The sequence below is a fragment of the Gouania willdenowi genome, chromosome 6, assembly GCF_900634775.1.
Source record: "Gouania willdenowi chromosome 6, fGouWil2.1, whole genome shotgun sequence".
NCBI classification, from domain to species: domain Eukaryota; kingdom Metazoa; phylum Chordata; class Actinopteri; order Blenniiformes; family Gobiesocidae; genus Gouania; species Gouania willdenowi.
Genome location: NC_041049.1, coordinates 40,306,136 through 40,325,050, shown reverse-complemented (window position 1 = coordinate 40,325,050; position 18,915 = coordinate 40,306,136). Strand labels below are relative to the sequence as shown.

Genomic DNA, 18,915 nt, shown 5'->3' with positions numbered 1-18,915 from the left:
CTATTCCAGTCTAGCAGTTTGTATGAGCGCGCGTTACCCAAAGCTGGGCCAGAACACACCGTTAGTACAGAAGAAGAGAGGGAGAGAGAGAAGAAAAGAAAAGAAGAGAAGGTCTAACAAACAAAGCACAGCACAACAGAAACACTCCACAGTCACTTTAGCAAAGCCAGACAGCACTGCACGCTCACTGAGCAAAGTGAATCCAAACCAAGTCCTGATAAGAACTAAGAAAGAGTCTGATGAAGAAAAAAACATTTCAGGAATGAGACAAGTTTGGAATGTTTAAAAGCTAAAATGTAGAATAATAAAAGTTTCATATCAATAAGGAGATTTACCAATGTAAAGTGTACTAGAATCCAATTCTAATTAATTGATACTTTGTAATTAATAAATCTAAATTAATAGCCCAACAATATTAGATTCAACTAAGCTGTATTCATGCTTTTCAGGATTTTTTTGGATAAACTTTCTAAACAAATGTGTTTTTGTGTATTAAAATAGAAAACAGCACTTAGTACAGAATATTCCAGAGAAGTGGAAACTGAACAGTACAAAATAGTTAAAATATCTGTGGAATGAAATAAACAGAGCAACTGATGAAGCTGAGTATTTTAGTTTGAAATAGTCTTTCTACATAGCAGTTGTTAAGTTGGGTCAGATGATGCTATCTGTAGCAGTGCTTCTAGCCCCGCCCACATCCTCAGTGTGGTTGACTGTCCACTACAATCATTTATCCACTGACTTTGTTCATTGAGGTGCTAACTGCTACATGTTTAGCATTGAGGCATTAGCTGCTACATGTTTAGCATTGAGGCCTTAGCTGCTACATGTTTAGCATTGAGGCGTGAGCTGCTACATGTTTAACAATGAGGAGTGAGCTGCTACATGTTTAGCATTGAGGCATTAGCTGCTACATGTTTAGCATTGAGGTGCTAGCTGCTACATATTTAACAATGAGGTGCTAGCTGCTACATGTTTAGCACTGAGGTACTAGCTGCTACATGTTTAGCATTGAGGCGCTAGCTGCTACATGTTTAGCATTGAGGTGCTAGCTGCTACATGTTTAGCAATGAGGTGCTAGCTGCTACATGTTTAGAAATGAGGTGCTAGCTGCTACATGTTTAGCAATGAGGTGCTAGCTGAGGCTAGAAGAGCTCTGAGGGGTATTCCATAAAGGAGGGTTAACAAACTCTGAGTCTATCCATAAACTCTGGGTCAACATACCCCGCAATGAGAAACTGGTGTGAAGTGGGTTAATCAACCCTGAGTATGTAAACCTTGGGTTACTGACGTGCACACGCGCGATAAAAAGCCATCATCAATAAATCGAAGATGAGTCGAGCTGCCATGGCAACCACCCGGAAAATAGTGATTTATTCAACGTAATGGGTGAAATAAGCCGGTGTTTGAGGAATATGAGCCTGCTCTAAAGGTGCGTTCAGTTTTCAGTGACAATAGTGGCTTAAATCACCCGTAATTAGTCACACTTTTTGGTCGCTTCATCACTTTATTGCTTCAGTGGCGTGAAGAGCGGAGAATAATATGAATAAAATGTGTCTGAGGAGACGTGACAGCAACATAGGATGGCTGCATAGAGAGCTCTATTGTTACACTGGATATTAAGACAGTAAATGCCACTTGATATTGCATTATTTATATTGATTTTTAATGTAATATTGTCGCCAGAGTCATCTCAACGTCCTAAAAAATGTCATAAAAAACACTGAAGCGAGACGCGAACCCGCGACCCACCGCTTCCACGCGCAGCATCACATCTCACTGCGCCATCATATCTTCAAAGAGCCGCAATCTACAGATTTAACTGTATAACAATATAAAACAACAATTGAGCCTTAAAAGTGGATTCATTTAAATTATCATCTCCTCCTTTATATTATCCACAGGTTTTTTTTCAGTGAACTTTACTACAGACGTCAGTAAATGTTTTAATGCAGATCAACCTTAACCTACATCCACAATGTTATAAAGAAAACTACCGTTTGCACACACAAAAAAAAAAAGTAAAGCAACACAACATTAGTAATGATGTGAACACGTCTGTGGTGTGTGATGTTACTATTGTGTTTCAGAGAAGAGCTAAGGTTCATTAAAGTGTTCAGAAACGGTGTTCAGGTGGGCGGAGCCAGGTAGAAACCCAGGGTTTCTTTGATAAAACCTGGCAGCGACCAGGTTTAGTTCACGGACACTGTTGCCATGGTAACATACTCAGAGAAGAACATACCTCACGTTTAAGAATGGGATACTCAAGAGTTTCCCTCATTTCAGCCTGAACATACTCAGAGTTTGAACATAACCCGCTTAATGGAATACCCCTCTGGTGACCAAAAAACTATCTCTCTAACAATTTACACACAAACGCGCTTTAGTTTTCCATCTGGTGTTTATATTTAAACTAAAATGAATGCCCACGAAACACAGCAACAACTTCTCATCTGGTTCTCTGGTACTTTTTTTAACCAGCAGAGGGCGCTATCCACAAGTGTATAGGCGGCGGGCGGAGTCTGCTAATACTTTCTTTCTGGCCGCCTTCTACTCTTAAATATGTTAATAAATGATTCATTACCCCTTTAGCACTGAAAGAAAATCTGTAAAAGTCACATTTTTCTATTAGCTCTGTCTGCTAGCATAGCTTCTCTTCTTCACTGCAAGATATCTGCATGCCAACCGACCACTGCGTTACCAGCGTACTCTGCTGGTCCAATATGACGTAAATCGGTGCAATCACGGTTCTTTTTTTTTTTTAAAGTCCAATTGTTAAGGCACAAAATACATTTTCAGTTGCACTTTTAAAAGAAAAAGAACTATTATGCAGTTTTGCATTGTTTATTATAGAACCAGAATTTAAATTAATAGGCTTCATTTTCATTTGTATTATTCCTTTATTTATTTCATTCAAGATTTATTTTTAGTTAAATTGCATTGTTTTGAATAGTTTATCAAGGAATTCTTTTGACAATGAAAAATAAAAGGAAAATAGCACAGTATTTTCTAGTTTTTTTCCCAAAAAAACAAATTTGTCTACGGTCCCATTTTGTAAAATAAATCGTGAGAGAATCGTATCGTGAACCCAGTATCGTGAATCGAATCGGGAGTTGAGTGAATCGTTACATCCCTAGTTAGGAGTGCAAAAAAAAGGGATGAATGCATTTTTTTCTTTAATTATTTAACAGCAATTGAAGCAACAATGTCTCAGCACTAATTATTAATATTACAGCTTATGTTAAAACTCACAGAAGTGTTGCATTATGGGGCTAAGGGAATGGTTTTCCTGCAGATTCAATTATGAAACCAACAAATATTATTGAGACAAACGAGAGAAACTGTGGCCATCGAGCAGAACGTTATAATCCATCTACCTATACAATATGTTCCGTTTAGCTTTTATTTACTTGGGCAAAAATAAATAGAAACTGCACATCTCTGCTCTACGAATCAACAATAACTGAAAACTGTTTTTCTACAATTCAATGTCAAAGACTAAAATGTATTCTATTTTCAGGGTGCAAAGTTTGTGTGAATGAAAAGCAAACTGTCAGTTGGTTCTTCCTTTGAGAGTAGGAGTTTTAATTATAACCCAGAATGACTACTGTAGCTTTAAACTCTGAAGCAATCCAGACAAGAACTCAGCTAATAACCAATGAGAAATATCAAACTAAACCTATGTATGTAAGCGAAGAAAACAGACAAAGAACATGTAGAAAAACTGAGGATTGTAGACGATGGATAAATCAGACTTCCCATCTGCCACACAGCAGAAGAAGCAGGAAACACTGGAGCCATGCATCACTATCAACTGTAGCTAACGGCATAGCACGAGTAGACAAACGTGAACACAGCTTTCGTGAAGCAATCACATACTGACTAACACACACAGTCAAACCCAGATGTGGAAGTTGGCCCTATTAAAAGGAACTTGTTATGAATCCTCACAGACCAGAATTATTGATAGATCCGTAAAAGTCCTGCCACAGACTTATATTGGTAAATACATAAAGCCCACAGTGGTAATTATAAAATTTATACACAGGGCTCAAAAGTGAGGGTGTCCCGATTGATATTGATATCAGATATTGATCTGATAAACAAAAAGCAGAAAGAAAGAAAATCAAATGATATCGGCCTGCTTCTAAAATCTCCGATACATAATTTATTTTTACTGTAATTACTGAGGGTAAATTCCTGTTTTTTTTCATTTATTCATTTTTATTATGTTATTTACTGAAAGCTGCTGCCTTTCAGTTCTCCTAGCTTGAGGTTTAATCAGGAAATAGGCTGTGTAAAGGTAGAGCTCCCACATTTAAATAAGTGAAAAAAGTTATTACAGATTTGAGGTTTAAGTATGAAGCCTGTGGCCACATTCCTGTGTTGAATAAACTACTAAAGAAACTGGCTCATTGTCATCTTAAAAGCTGCCTTCAAAACATTAAAAAACACAACAAAGTGACCAGGAACAGCTTTCACCTGCTGTACATTTCAAACATACATGAAACCATTCTATGTAATTAATCTGTATTGACACAAAACTCAGACCTGACACCAAAACACAGTGAAACACACGTAGAAAGTACGTTCTACGCATCAATGATCAACAAAGTAACCCACCCTAACATTTCACACAGTGATGTGTGTTAAATTACAACAATGTGTTTGGACGTATATGCGTTACTCACCAGGGTTGTGTATCCGGTCCAGTAATTTGACAGAGCGAGCGCTGACCACTCCTCCGACATGAAGCAGGAAACCAGACGGGAATGACGTCAAGGTGAAAAATGGAAACTCCTACAGAAAGAAAGCATTACAGTCACATAATTTAAAACATTTTATTTATGTTTGACAAACTAGATAAAAAAAGAAAAGCAAAAGTAACAATTTCTCATTCAAGTCCAAAAAGAGGAGAAAGATGCAGATGCTTTTTGAGTCCCATCCCCTATAACTCTCCTTTTACATTCACTTTTGAATGTATTTATTTGAATGTATTCTATTTAAATATTTAGTATTATTTATTTCTTTTTTACTTAAAAAAAAAAAAAAAAAAAAATATATATATATATATATATATTGTTTTTACCTCCTTTTACATTAACAGCAGTTACTCTTTACTGTAAACACCCCCTCATCCAACCACCGTCTTAAACCCTTGTCATTCAGAAACAAAAATTATATTAACATAAAAGAAAAGCACGTTTTTCTATATATACACAAACCAACACATATATATGCATATTATTGGTCGCACTCGATTTAAAAAAACTCATCAAATTAATTTGAAACTTTGTAATGAATTAATCTGGATTAATCTCAAATAATGACAATATTTGACACGAGAAGCAATGTTTTTCCAATTTAAATGGATTTTGGTACATGACTGAATTAATGAAAATAAAATGAGCTTAAACAACAAAACAGTGTTTATTATTTCAATCAATGAGTGCAAACAATGTGTAATAAAAATAAACAAACTTAAATTTAAATTAGCTGTATTCATGCTTTTCAGGATTTCTTTGTAAACTTTCTAAAACAAATGTGTTTTTGTGTATTTAAATAAAAAACAGCACTTAGTACAGAATATTCCAGAGAAGTGAAAACTGAACTGTACAAAATAGTTAAAATATCTGTTGCTCTGTTAATGAAATTAACAGAGCAACTGATGGAGCTGATGAATATAGTTTAAAATAGTTTTTCTACATAGCAGTTGATAAGTTGGGTCAGATGATGCTATCTGTAGCAGCGCTTCTAGCCCCGCCCACATCCTCTACCACAGAGAATGGTTGACTGTCCACTACAATAATTTATCCACTGACTTTGTTCATTTGTCACTCATGGATTTTATCATTTTGGCTCTGAATTCTGTCATCTTGTCCAGTGTGGATTGGAGACACTGTCTGCTCAGACTAGGACCATTATCTGTGATAGCTGCTACATGTTTAGCATTGAGGTGTTGGCTGCTACATGTTTAGCATTAAGGTGTTGGCTGCTACATGTTTAGCATTGAGGTGCTAGCTGCTACATGTTTAGCATTAAGGTGCTGGCTGCTACATGTTTATCATTTAGGTGCAAGCTGTTACATGTTTGCATTAAGGTGCTAGCTGCTACATGTTTAGCATTGAGGTGCTCGCTGTAGCTGCTACATGTGTAGCATTGAGGTGCTAGCTGTAGCTGCTACATGTTTAGCATTGAGGTGCTAGCTGTAGCTGCTACATGTTTAACATTGAGGTGCTAGCTGTAGATGCTACATGTTTAGCATTGAGGTGCTAGCTGTAGCTGATACATGTTTAGCATTGAGGTGCTAACTGCTACATGTTTAGCATTGAGGTGCTGGCTGCTACATATTTAGCATTGAGGTGCTGGCTGCTCCATATTTAGCATTGAGGTGCTGGCTGCTACATGTTTAGAATTAAGGTGCTAGCTGCTACATGTTTAGCATTGAGGTGCTAGCTGCTACATGTTTAGCATTGAAGTGCTAGCTGCTACATGTTTAGCATTGAAGTGCTAGCTGAGGCTAGAAGAGCTCCGGTGATCCATAAACTTTTTCTTGCACAATTTTCACACAGATGGGCTTTATTTATCCATCCGGTGTTTTTATTCAAACTAAAATTAATGTGCACGAAGCACAGCAACAACTTCTCCTCTGGTTCTCCTGCTTCTTGTGTTGTGGTCTGTGCATCAGTATTATGGGTATAACAGGAACTTATGGAGTGAGAAATGTTCAGCATAGTTAATTTTTCTTAGTGCGTTATTTTCCTGTAATTACTTAATCGCAATTAATGCGATAAAGACCCAGCATTGATGTTTATACATAAAATTTGATAAAATAAGCAGCCTACATTCAATGTAAATATATTTTATAACTAAATAAACTATACATGATGTGTAAAAGCCATAAAATCCCAGTGTAAAGATAAACATGCGCTAAAGATCGAATGCAATCAAGTTGCCCCATGCAGGTTCCACCCAGACATGCCTCTTTTTACCCAATTCCAATTCAAAAAGACCATTTGCATTTTTTAATTTACTGATTATTTGGACAATAGGAACCCAAAAGCAATGCACATGGGGATGATTGCGTTAAATGAGGAACACATGGTTATTCCGTCTGTTACTGTCTCTCCAGGGGGGAAAAATGCAATGCAAACCCATGCAATTTATCTCAAAATTTGCTTGAAATAAACAAACCAGTTTGCATCTATAGTTGGTTTAAAAGCTATGTGGAATTGATGAGCACTTGGCAGTGAAAAGCTGTGACCTCAAACGTGCATGCAGAATGGGTGTGTGATTAAAGGTTTAGTGGACAGAAAGAATAATAAAAAACAGTTCATCAAATTTTCCAAAAACAGAAAGAAAAACTCAAAAATTATTAAATTGGAATGACAGAAGTAAGTGCAGCACCCATTCTAAGAAAACCAAGAAAAGAAAATTAAGAAAACACACAGACAGTGACACGCACACCCTTCAGATTTTGAAGGGTACCCAATTCCTAGCACCCGCCTCCACCTAACGTGCCTGTACATCTTTCAGGGTGCTGAGTGAACACACACTAGCAGGAAGGGGGGTCATACAAGGACCCACAATCCTGTTTGTTCAACCCAGAAGAACCTTCAGTGATCTACAAACAGCAGAGGGAAGGGGGATTAATTAGGTGATGCCATCAGCTCGTTTGGGGTGGGGGGATGGGGGGGTGGAGAACCAAAGAGTCAAAAGAGTAAAAGTGTCAAATGGATGGAACATACCCTGGCGTTAAACAATAACCCAGAGGACGCTCCCTGAGTAGCACAGGCATTAGAGAAGACAGAGAGACGCATGTTACTCGCTCTTAAAGAGACCTTTAGCCTCATCGCTGCAATAAGAAATCCTAGAAATACAAAGCACTTAAAAAGTTTAAAGAAAGTCAGACCATCATCCCACATCAAAAATGTATGTTAAAGCTCTACTTGTTCTTTGATTAGTTAGGTTAGTAAATATACATATGATAGCATGAGCATTACTGACCCTTTGTTCCAGTGCGGTTTGCGTCTGCTGTCGGAGCAGAGTCTTCAGGGGTCCGGCTTCCTTCCCTGCACTGCCCCCGCTGCCCATTCCTGATCACGGAAACCAATCCAACATCAGTTTCACAAAAAGCCAACAAAATAGACAACCACTGAACTACATGAAGGTGAAAAATTAGACAATATTGTGCTAAAGTGCATTTCTTTCTAAACTAATATATTATATAGACTCGTTACATGCAAGCCTTTATTTGTTATAATTTATTTATTTTTCACCTTATCTGCACATACTGTCAAAGGTTAACACTACATGTAGTGCAATTTTTTTGCGACAGCTATGCATGTTTTAATATTACAATTAAATAAATACATTTATTTTATTTAATCATTTTATTTTTTGTTATAATTTGGATGATTATGGCTTAAAGATCAATTTCAAAATCTCAGAATATAAGAACATTACATAAAATCAATAAAAAAAAATAGGATTAGGCAAGCCCAGCAAACTGGCCTGACCTGAACCCCAGTGTGTGGACCATTGTTCTATGAATCTTTGATAACCACATTTATTTACTGATCTAAAAATTATCCACTGTTATCCAAGAAGTTTATTATTTGAGCCATAGTATGTAATCATCTTAAAGAAGGAAATCCTTGTTTTAATCAGAAAAAAAATGGGTTAAAAGTGACCAAAAATAGTGGGAAAAAAAACACAGAAATGGCTAATTAGAGTGGCCAATAACTGAGAGAAAAAGTGGCCAAAAGAGTTCAACATGTCAATATTGGCTTAAAGGGGACATATGCTAAATCCACTGTTTTAGCCCTTAAATGCATTTTGTTGTATATTTAGAAGTACAGAAAAAAATCAAATTAGTCTCTTCAGGTGCTCCGTTGATATCTTTATATTCTGTTTTGGTCATATTTTTCAATCTGTTTCGATTTTTCTATTCTCTATTACGTTTTTTGAACTATTTCATCACAGTATTTGCAGCGGAACTGCCAAATTAGTTTTTTCACAGCTAGAAATTTTTATTTCTAGCTGTGATTTTGTAGTCCAAGCTCCAGGATGACGAAGCTACGAGAAGATAAGTCAAAATGTTTGGTTGTTGGATGTAGTAACCCACACGCTTCATTACACCGTTTCCCAGCATCAGAACCTTTTCGAAGTGCCTGGTTGTTATAGTTTTCACGGAAATGTACCCACATTTGTGGGTAAGGTCATTTTTGTGTGCGCGAAGCACTTCAAGGATGACTGCTTCTGCAACCTCCGCCAGTATAAAGAAGGTTTTGCCGAAAGACTTTGTCTGATTGAGGGTTCAATTCCTTCTATCTTTGGAGACAATGAACAGAGCACTTCGGTAAGCTGTAAATAACGCTAAAAAGTGTGATGATAAGACGTCCCTGTCATTGTTTTGTTAGCATTAGCAGTTGCACCGTCTTCAGACTTCATGTTAGCGCTGTGTGCTCGTTTTAGATCCTTGATGATATGGCCTACGTGATTTAATTTAAGTCTAAAGTTTTTATTAGTCATTTCAATTTGCCGTTTTTGTCTTCGAAAAGACTATTAAAATGCATTTCGTGACGTTAGCTTGGCGATAGCGTTAACTCGGTGCTTGTGTTAGCTCACTTGTTGGGGTTCTGCAGGTTCATCATCTTCATTTTCATCTCACTCCGCCGGGTCCGACTCTGGCTCGAACATGTAAGGCTGGATGGACAAGTCTTCCGTTGTTGACATTTTGTAAATAAAGGGGACATATCATGGACATATCATGGTTTTAAATCTTTCCTTTTTACATATAAATCATACAGTTGTGGTCTATATAAAGTGGAACTGCAATGCTTGTGTCTGAATTCCTCATTATTATAGCTCCACAGGCCCCTTTTCTACCCCTTTTCTGATGTGCTTCTGAGAGTAACTCGTTTTGGTGCGGTCTCTTTAAATGCAAATGAGACACTTCATACCCCGCCCCCTCTCGGTTCAACTCCACCCTGCTCAGCCATTTTTGTAGTTTGATATAAGAAATACGGCTATGTAGCGGCGCATAAACTTTTTATTCAGAGGTTATTTACAAAATGTCAACAACGGAAGACTTGTCCATCCAGCCTTACATGTTTGAACCAGAGTCGGACCCGGTGGAGCGAGATGAAAATGAAGATGATGAACCTGCAGAACCCTAACAAGTGAGCTAAGACAAGCACCGAGCTAACACAAGCACCGCACTAACGCTAGCGCCAAGCTAACGTCACGAAATGCATTTTAATACGGTCTTTTCAAAGACAAAAACGGCAAAATGAAATGACTAATGAAAACTTTAGACTTAAATTAAATAACGTAGGCCATATCATCAAGGATCTAAAACGAGCACACAGCGCTAACATATGAAGTCTGAAGACAGTGCAACTGCTAATGCTAACAAAACAATGAGAGGGACGTCTTATCATCACACTTTTTAGCGTTATTTACAGCTTACCGAAGTGCTCTGTTCGTCGTCTCCAATGATAGAAGGAATTGAACCCTCAATCAGACAAAGTCTTTCGGCAAATCCTTCTTTATACTGGCAGAAGCAGTCATCCTTGAAGTGCTTCGCGCACACAAAAATGACCTTATCCACAGATGTTGGTACATTTCCATAAAAAATAAAACTCAACCAGGCACTTTGAAAAGGTTCTGATGCTGGGAAGCGGTGTAATGAAGCGTGTGGGTTACTACATCCAACAACCGAACATTTTGACTTATCCTCTCGTAACTTCAGCATCCTTGAGCTTGGACTACAAAATAAAAGCGAGAAATAAAAATGGCAGATTGCTCGAAGTGTTGGGCCTGGAGTCGATGTCTTCATTTGGCAGTTCCGCTGCGAATACTGACGTAATAGTTCAAAAAACGTAATAGAGAATAGAAAAATCGAAACAGATTGAAAAATATGACCAAAACAGAACATAAAGATATCTACGGAGCACCTGAAGAGACTAATTTGATTTTTTCTGTACTTCTAAACACTCTAAATATACAACAAAATGCATTTAAGGGCTAAAAAAGTGGATTTAGCATGATATGTCCCCTTTAAAAGTGGCAGAAATGGGGTGGGGGGGAGTGTAATTAAAAATTATTTTAACCTGGCAAATAATGGATTTGACAAATCATGAATGTGGTTAAATTGGCAAAAATAAGCATGAAATATGGTGAAAAGAGGTTAACAGTGACAAAAATGAGTCAACATATGTGACATTAGATGGAAAAAGTGGTGGAAAGGGTTTGTAAATGCCAAAACTGTCTTGGAAAAATCTGGAGTAAAGGTACTAAAATTGAATGAAGTGGCAGAAATGGGAGTAACGTAGCAAAAATACATTTAAAGGAGCGAGATTATGGCAAGAAAAAGGTATGAAAATAGGTTAAAATATGGCAAGTTTGGTGTAGTTGCAGGAAAAGGGTAAAAATAAACAAAAATGGGCTCAAATTGTTAAAAAAATATTTATAGTTTCTTGAAGGCATCTGGCGACCCCATCCAAGTGCCTTGAGAATGGGGTCCTGACCCCAAGGTTGAGAACCCCTGGTTTAGGGAACAGTTCTGTTTAAAACTAAGGTAACGATCTAATTAAATTGTCACTTCAGACCTAATTGCAGCAAAAAAACATGAAACATTAAAGCACATGCTGAATCAGTCGTTATCTCACACTTTGCTCTGAACATGTTGCAGGCCCAAATCATTGAGCTTGCTTATAAACCGACACAATAGTGGTGAGAAGCGCTGATAAAAGCTCCAAAATACATGATGACAAAGCTGCAGCGCTACAGTCCTACTATACCGGAGACCGCCAGCAGCAGGTCCTCAGTGAAGGACACGCTCTTTCGCAGCAAGGCCGAATCTGATTGGATAGATGACGGGAGGGGCGGCGTGGAAAAGCTGTGACCACAGACCAGTGAGCCAGAAGAAGAGAAGGGAATAGACAGAGTGTCTGTGGGGAGGGTGGGGGTACTGGGGCAGAGGAAGATCCCAGGCCTGCATCTGATTGGCTGAGCCTCCACTATCCAGCAGAGAAAAAAAAAAAAAAAAAGTGGAACAGGAAGAGAGAAAAACAGACACTGAAAAAGGAAAGATAGAGCAATGGATGAAAAATGACAAGCAGAAACAACCAACGAAAAAGGGTAGGACTAAAACTGTTGTATTCCCCAATATGAATAAAGAGAACTGCTTTTACTCATATAATTAGTTATTTATTAAAAGAGGGCGATGTGTTGTGACTGTAAAATAATGCATTTAACATAACATAACAAATAAATAATAATGAGCTCTAGCTTTGCACATACAAAAGCGAAAAAAAATTTGGTTTTTTTGGGTGTCATGAAAAAAAAAATCAACAATTGTACAATAAAAAAATGGAGATATTAAATGTATTTATATCTTGTACATTTTTATTATTTCTACCGTAATGTGTGCAATTGTTTTTAATCCTTATTTAATTAACAGTCTTTATTTATTAAGTACGTTTTCTTTTCTTTCTTTGTTTAGTGTTTCTTCTTTTTGTTATAATATTGTAATATTTCTCGAGCCTCTATAACAAAGTATTTTCCACTGAGATAAATAAAGTAGTACTGATTCTGATTATGTACGTTTAGTAATTAGTTGCACAATGTATATTAAATTCAGAGAAAGTGCTCATTATTTTCGTTAAAAAATATTGTCAACCCATTTTATACCAACATAAATTTGACAATTTGGAACTATTTCAAAATTCCATACTTTTTTCAGGTGTTAACATATACAAATTCAAATAATTTGTGACACTTGAATAAATAAATGTTATCATGTAAATAAATTAATTGTTTTTATCATTCTGAATGTGTGCCATTATGTTACCAAATAATTTTCAAAAGATAACAGCTAGGTAACGTTGTTCACACTTTATCTTTAGCAAACCAGTGATTACATTTGTGATTGACGAGGCAGTCATCAGAGAACTTACATTTACCCATAATAATACTCTGTTCAAAATGCCTCGTAGGATCGTTCAGTGTGTGGACATCACCTGTCCGTCGAAGCAGCAGTGAAACATGACATCTGGGCGGGGCTTAAAATGGGTTGGAGGAGGATAAAGAACGACATGTGTCTCTGACTGTGTGCTCTCACGCAAACATTTTAGCTGCACTATCAAGTGCTTTAAAGAGTAACTAAACCCCAATGCTACTATTTTCTGCTGAAATCAAATGTATTGTGTATGAAGTAGTGCTGTTGATTGATCCTGGTCAGAGTGACTGGCCTCTATGGGTTGAAACCCGGCTATTATAATTGAATTTTGCTATTGGTGGTGTACCTCCGCCTAGCGCCCAGTGTGAGCCGCAGATGGGCACTGGCAGACCGCCGCAACCCTGAAATAGTGCAATGAGGGTATAAAAATGGATGGATGAACCATTGTTAGCTACGCCCCCTCCAATAAAAACTATAACCCGTGGACTCTACAATCTGTGGGTTTGGATGGACAGAGAATAGTGAATAGAGAGCTATAGTGAGTATCGAGTAGCTCGTTAGTATAGCATAGAGTGTTAATTCCAGCATGTTCATTTTCTCTTCTTTTTTGAGTAAAGTTTTCATTCATTCACACAACTTAATTCAGGAAATTTACTTTGAACTCCTGACATGTTTCATCTTTTCACCTCCCAACTGTCAGTCTTCCTCAGAGGCGTCTGCTGATGCCCATCAAAGTGATCAAAAAGTTGACTGAATAAATGAAACTTTAACATTAGCATAAATTGTTCTTTTTAGATTTCATAGTATAGAGTGGGCGTGTCTTAACTGCTCCAGGAGCCCCGTCCAAAATCAAGGCTTTCTTTTCTAGTTCCCCGCGCCCCCAAAACCTGGGGTTGAGTTACTCTTAAAAAAAACCAGAAGGATCAATTTCTTTTGTTAGATATATAAAAAAAATACATTTTAGAAATTAAAACAGTGCAAACACTCTTGGTAGCATGAATATTTCAAAATACTCCACTTGTTTTCATTTGCCATCTTTTTTCAGACCTGGAAATGTATATAAAATCAAATTCCATTCTTGTGTGGAAACCCTGGTGAATTGACTAATTTCTCAATTATGAAAACAGGTAGAGAAAAGGAGTAGAAGTTGGAAAGTGAAGGAAAACAGAAAAAAAAGAGGAAGAAGGGAAAAAATGAGCTTGGAAAACGAGAGAAAAGAACGCTGGGAGCTACAGGTCATATCCTGGTGGCTCACGAGAGCAGATCATTGGAAACAAATAGCATTTATGCATATATTGCTGCGTCGTGTGAGAAATAAGGTCTCCTCGGACCAGCTTTTCCAAACTTATGATTCCTTCCTGTGACCATAACTAACCACTATGAAGATCTTAGATCATTAATGGCTCCCGTGAGACACAGTGCTTCTTCTAATGACATCACATCATCACACATGGTGGTTTCTACAACAACAGGATGAGCAACACAACACAGCTAATCAAAAAGAAATAAAACACACAACTCAAATAAATCCAGCACAGTAGCACCATGTGATGTGAGGGAGGGGGAGGGGGCGATGGAGATGCTTTGTGGGTGGGGCCAAGTGTTCTTACCCGTCTTGGGCGTCAAACTGAGGTCTGTGTCAGATGATGAGGACTGACGGCTGCATGGCTTGGAGGGAGAGAAGGGGGGAGGGGAGGAGGGGGGGAGGGCTCTGAAAGGGGTGGGGGGGCCGGAGGACGAGGGCAGGTCCTCACCAAATACCGGCCTGCCGGGAGAACACCACACACACGTCAGTCAACATGTTTAGCACTTTGTGTGTGTGTGTGTGTGTGTGTGTGTGTGTGTGTGTGTGGGAAGGTGACGTTTGTGCATCGTGTGCGGTGGGTGAGGTCGGAGTGAGGTGCTACAGAAGCTGGAGAACAATAAAAGCAAGCGTGGAAAGTTTAAAGTAAACAAACAACTCAAACACACAGAGTAATGAAACAAATGCAACATGGCAGACATAGAAAAACAATCAGGTTGAGCAGAGAGTGACGTGCAGAAGCATGTGTCCCAGGTGAGAGAAGTGGGGGGGGCCCTACCAGGCTGAACTCACACGAAACAAGAGAGAAGAAAAAACACTTTTATAGTTTTACAATTTTTCTTTCTTTTGGAAATACAGAGATTATCTTTGGCAACAATGTAGTCTTCCATATATACATTCATTTATTTTTCTTTTATTAAATGCAGCACAGTCTAAAGGTGCGTTCACACCGAACACAACCGCAGCACTGCAGTAGCATCCATCGCCCCTGATGTGTTGTTTGCACATGGTGGTGCTTTATGGTCACTCATCACATCACTTCATCGTGCCAGTGACGTGATCACCAGGGAACAATGTGTGTGTGAATGTGTGGGTGTGTGTGTGTGTTGAGCCGGTGACAGGGTAGAGAGAAAGAGAGAGAGGGGTGATCACTTATTTTCCTTCTTGCTCCGCTTTTACGGTTTAAATGATCAACTTACGGAGATATTAAAGGATGAGTTCACTCAGAATATGTTATAATCAGTAGTTACTGTGGTTTTCCAGAAGTAAACCGCTTTAATTTTGCCCCGATAAATTGAGGAAGCCGTACAGCCTCTGCAGCAGCCATCTGCACTTAAGCAGGAGGGAGCAGGGAGGGGCTGCAGCCTCCGCTCTACAGACAGTGAAGGACGAGGGATTTGTCACTTTAAGTCGCTTAAAAAGTTAAAATTTTGAAAATGTAATTGCGCTGCTTCAGTCACTAAAGTCGCATTCAGTTTGAAAGCACCTTAAGTTTTGGGTTAAAGATCTATTTGTGTTTATGTTCAGAGCATAAATGGAGATAACATTCACACTGACTGAAAGACGCGTACATCCCTCTGAGACTTATTTAAACCTGCTCTTTGAAACAAGATGTGACCATTAACCTCATGATGAGCCCCTTAGATGATGAGCCCCATTTAGGGATGATGAGCCCCATTTAGGGCTCATCATCTAAGTTTGAAACAGCCTAAACTCATCGTATTAAAGGGATACTCCACTGTTTTTACAAGTTTGGCCTAAAATCTTTGAAATGTACATATTTTAAGATCTATGTCTAACAAAACACATTATTATGCACCAAATTCATTTATTGTCTACAACAATGTTTGTTTAGACATCTTTAATTTTTCCTGTTTTTTTAACTAAAAGCAGCACAAGTTGTCATTTTGTCTGTAAAAGCTGCTAAATGATCTAAAAATCCGGCTGAATGCTTCACTCCAATAGAAAACAATGGGATGTTTACAGGAAGTGGGGCCGTGTGACATCATCAATCACCTGATTCCAAGATGGAGGAACACAGGCTCTAAAAACTGTAAAGTAGTCCCATTTATAAAAGGCAATTAAATAAATATGGTGCATAATGTGTTTTGTTAGACATAGATCTACATTCTACATACAGTACATTCAAAAGATTTTAGGATAAACTTGGTACAAACAGTGGAAGACTCTATTAAGGGGCGTGTCTGAAGCATTGAACATTCCCCTAATAATCTTGCATCATCGCTCACTAACGCGAGAGCACAGGCCTTTCCAGGAAAAGCAAAAACTGTAGATTTATGCGATTAAGTTTAATCTGAAGCTTCTAGAGACAATCATTTTTATTAATCAAATAAAGACAGTAAATAATCCAAGATCATTTGCAAACTTCTAAGTGGCAATTTCAACCTTTTACATCTTTTTTCTCGACCAAATTATCTTAGATTTATCATTTGCAGCAGCTTTAAAAACTAGATTATAATATCAATGTGCAATATTATTTATCTTGGTGATACCAGTTGATCACGTCACGCCTTAAGGCTGGGATACACTGTGCAATTTTTTGAATCATTGTACTCAGCTCCAGCTCAAACTGTGCAATTCATGTGCAGAGACCGAATGTGCGCAGCTCACGATTCATGTTCTCACACTATATGGACAGACACTCTGACACGATCTGACTGCTCACACTGTATGTTCATACACGACACGTTGGGGTCTTATTTCCGGAAACGCAACGTACAAATGAGGAGAAGAAGAAAGGAAAGAAAGAAAAAAAAAGAAAAAAAGAAAAGAAGAAAAGAAGAAAAGAAGAAGAAGAAGAAGAAGAAGGAGGAGATGGAGGAGAAGGAAGAGGAAGAGGAAGAGGAAGAGGAAGAGGAAGAGGAAGAGGAAGAGGAAGAGGAAGAGGAAGAGGAAGAAGAAGAAGAAGAAGAAGAAGAAGAAGAAGAAGAAGAAGAAGAAGAAGAAGAAGAAGAAGAACCCAAAAGTGGAGAAACACTCGCAAATCTCAGCAAAAAGAGCTTTAAAAAGAAAAGACGGTAATGTGATGTGATGGACCAGGAGCTGACTGGACAGATGTAGGCAGTACAGTGTCAATTTTACAGCGGTTCTACGGTGTTCGCGCATGCGCAGTGTGAGAATTTAGGTTAAGCCGGTCCGTGGCACTGCTTCAACTGTGAGATACCCTCACGAGGAGTGACTGGATTTCACACGTTTGATTTCCTAATGACCATATGATTGCTGATCGGGAGCTGGTCGTGAGGTGTCAATCGCTTCTCGTGACCCCATGTATACTACACGATGCACGACATGCAATTTAGCTGAGACTCGTCCTGATCCCAAAAGATCGCACAGTGTATGCCTGCCTTTACTTTCCCATTTAAGTTCTACAATCTTTATATTTTTTCATAACGTATTTCCTGCCCTGTTTCTGCATACCAGTGAAGATGAGAGTAGGAACAGAAACAGAGAAGTTCTGGGAAAGCTTCTGGGAGCTGCAGGCTGAATGCACTGGGCTGTTGTGGGTGGACCGGCATCCGTGGGCAAGGGGAGACCTGGGGGGGCCGGTCGCAGACAGAGAGAAACAAAGAGAGAGAGGACGCAGGAACCCATTGGACACAAAGCGGTGAGCAAAGTCTCAATCTGAATGTAGGCACAAAGTATAAGGTAAGAAAAGCACAGCAGAACCGACACGAGACAACATCGCTGTACGAGACACACAAAGAAAAGTAGCAGAAACACAGATTATTTGCATTCCCTCTTCTTGCACTGCTTCTTTACATTATTTCAAGTTCAAGTACTCAGTGTGTCACATACAAAGACAGGGATGTAATCAAAGGTTAACACAAGCCCAAAAAGGCATTTAAAGAAAGCCACGAGTCAGAAAATACATATATTTCACAGATTTCTACACAGAAAAAGATGAAAAAAATACTCTGGAAACTACTGTGAAATGTAAAATCTTTGTTTTTTTACATGCAAAATCTGACAAAACCACTCATTTGGAAAACTCTGACTGTTTTAACCCATTATTATTATTACACTATCATTCATTTTGTCTGCTTTTAAGCCAAATCAGTTCAGTGGACGTCATCCTTATTGAAGGACATTTTTTGTGATTCAATATTTATCACAGCATCAATGTGCAGTTATTAAACCACCGACTGTGGTTTGTTTCTCTATTTCCCCTTTTACACACAATCTACCATTTCAAATGAAACTCTTCTTTTCATGCATTTGCCTCAAATAATTTAAGAACTCAGAAAATGGACAAAAATTAACAGTAGTTAAAAAAAATATTTGGCAAACAAATAAATAAAATGTTTACGATGCCATTACATCAGACATGGGTATATTTTCCTGAAAATTCTGTCTACTTTCTGTGGTTTTGGGCATTTTACTTTAATTTGGTATATTTTTGTAGTTATTTTGAGTATTGTGCTGTACATTTTCTGTTTTTCGTGGATTTTCCTTAAATTTTTTATATATTTTTTGAGTCATTTTGCGTATTTCCTGTAAATTTAGTGCATTTTTCTGTAAATTTTGTGTATTTTCCTGTAAATGTTGTGTATTTAGTTTTTTTGTGCATTTTTCTTTCATTCCGTATTTTTTTTGTAATTTCTTTGTATATTCCTGTAAATTTTGT

The 18,915-nt window shown here is 38.0% G+C and overlaps 1 protein-coding gene across 10 annotated transcripts in view; it reads right to left on the bottom strand.

Moving 5' to 3' along the window:
- The window catches only part of c2cd5 (C2 calcium dependent domain containing 5), a 52,675-nt gene that overhangs the window by 24,196 nt on the left and 9,564 nt on the right, over positions 1 to 18,915 (bottom strand). For 5 of the 10 annotated variants that reach the window (XM_028448966.1, XM_028448970.1, XM_028448972.1 and 2 more), the window contains exons 8-11: positions 14,578 to 14,732; positions 11,808 to 12,026; positions 8,008 to 8,096; positions 4,692 to 4,800 (exon numbers count right to left, since the gene is read on the bottom strand). In XM_028448966.1, coding sequence (XP_028304767.1) covers positions 4,692 to 4,800; positions 8,008 to 8,096; positions 11,808 to 12,026; positions 14,578 to 14,732 — 572 coding nt within the window. Of the gene's footprint in view, positions 1 to 4,691; positions 4,801 to 8,007; positions 8,097 to 11,807; positions 12,027 to 14,577; positions 14,733 to 17,708; positions 17,825 to 18,915 lie in introns of all 10 variants that reach the window. The other 5 variants (XM_028448975.1, XM_028448976.1, XM_028448973.1 and 2 more) reach the window with 3 other exon arrangements.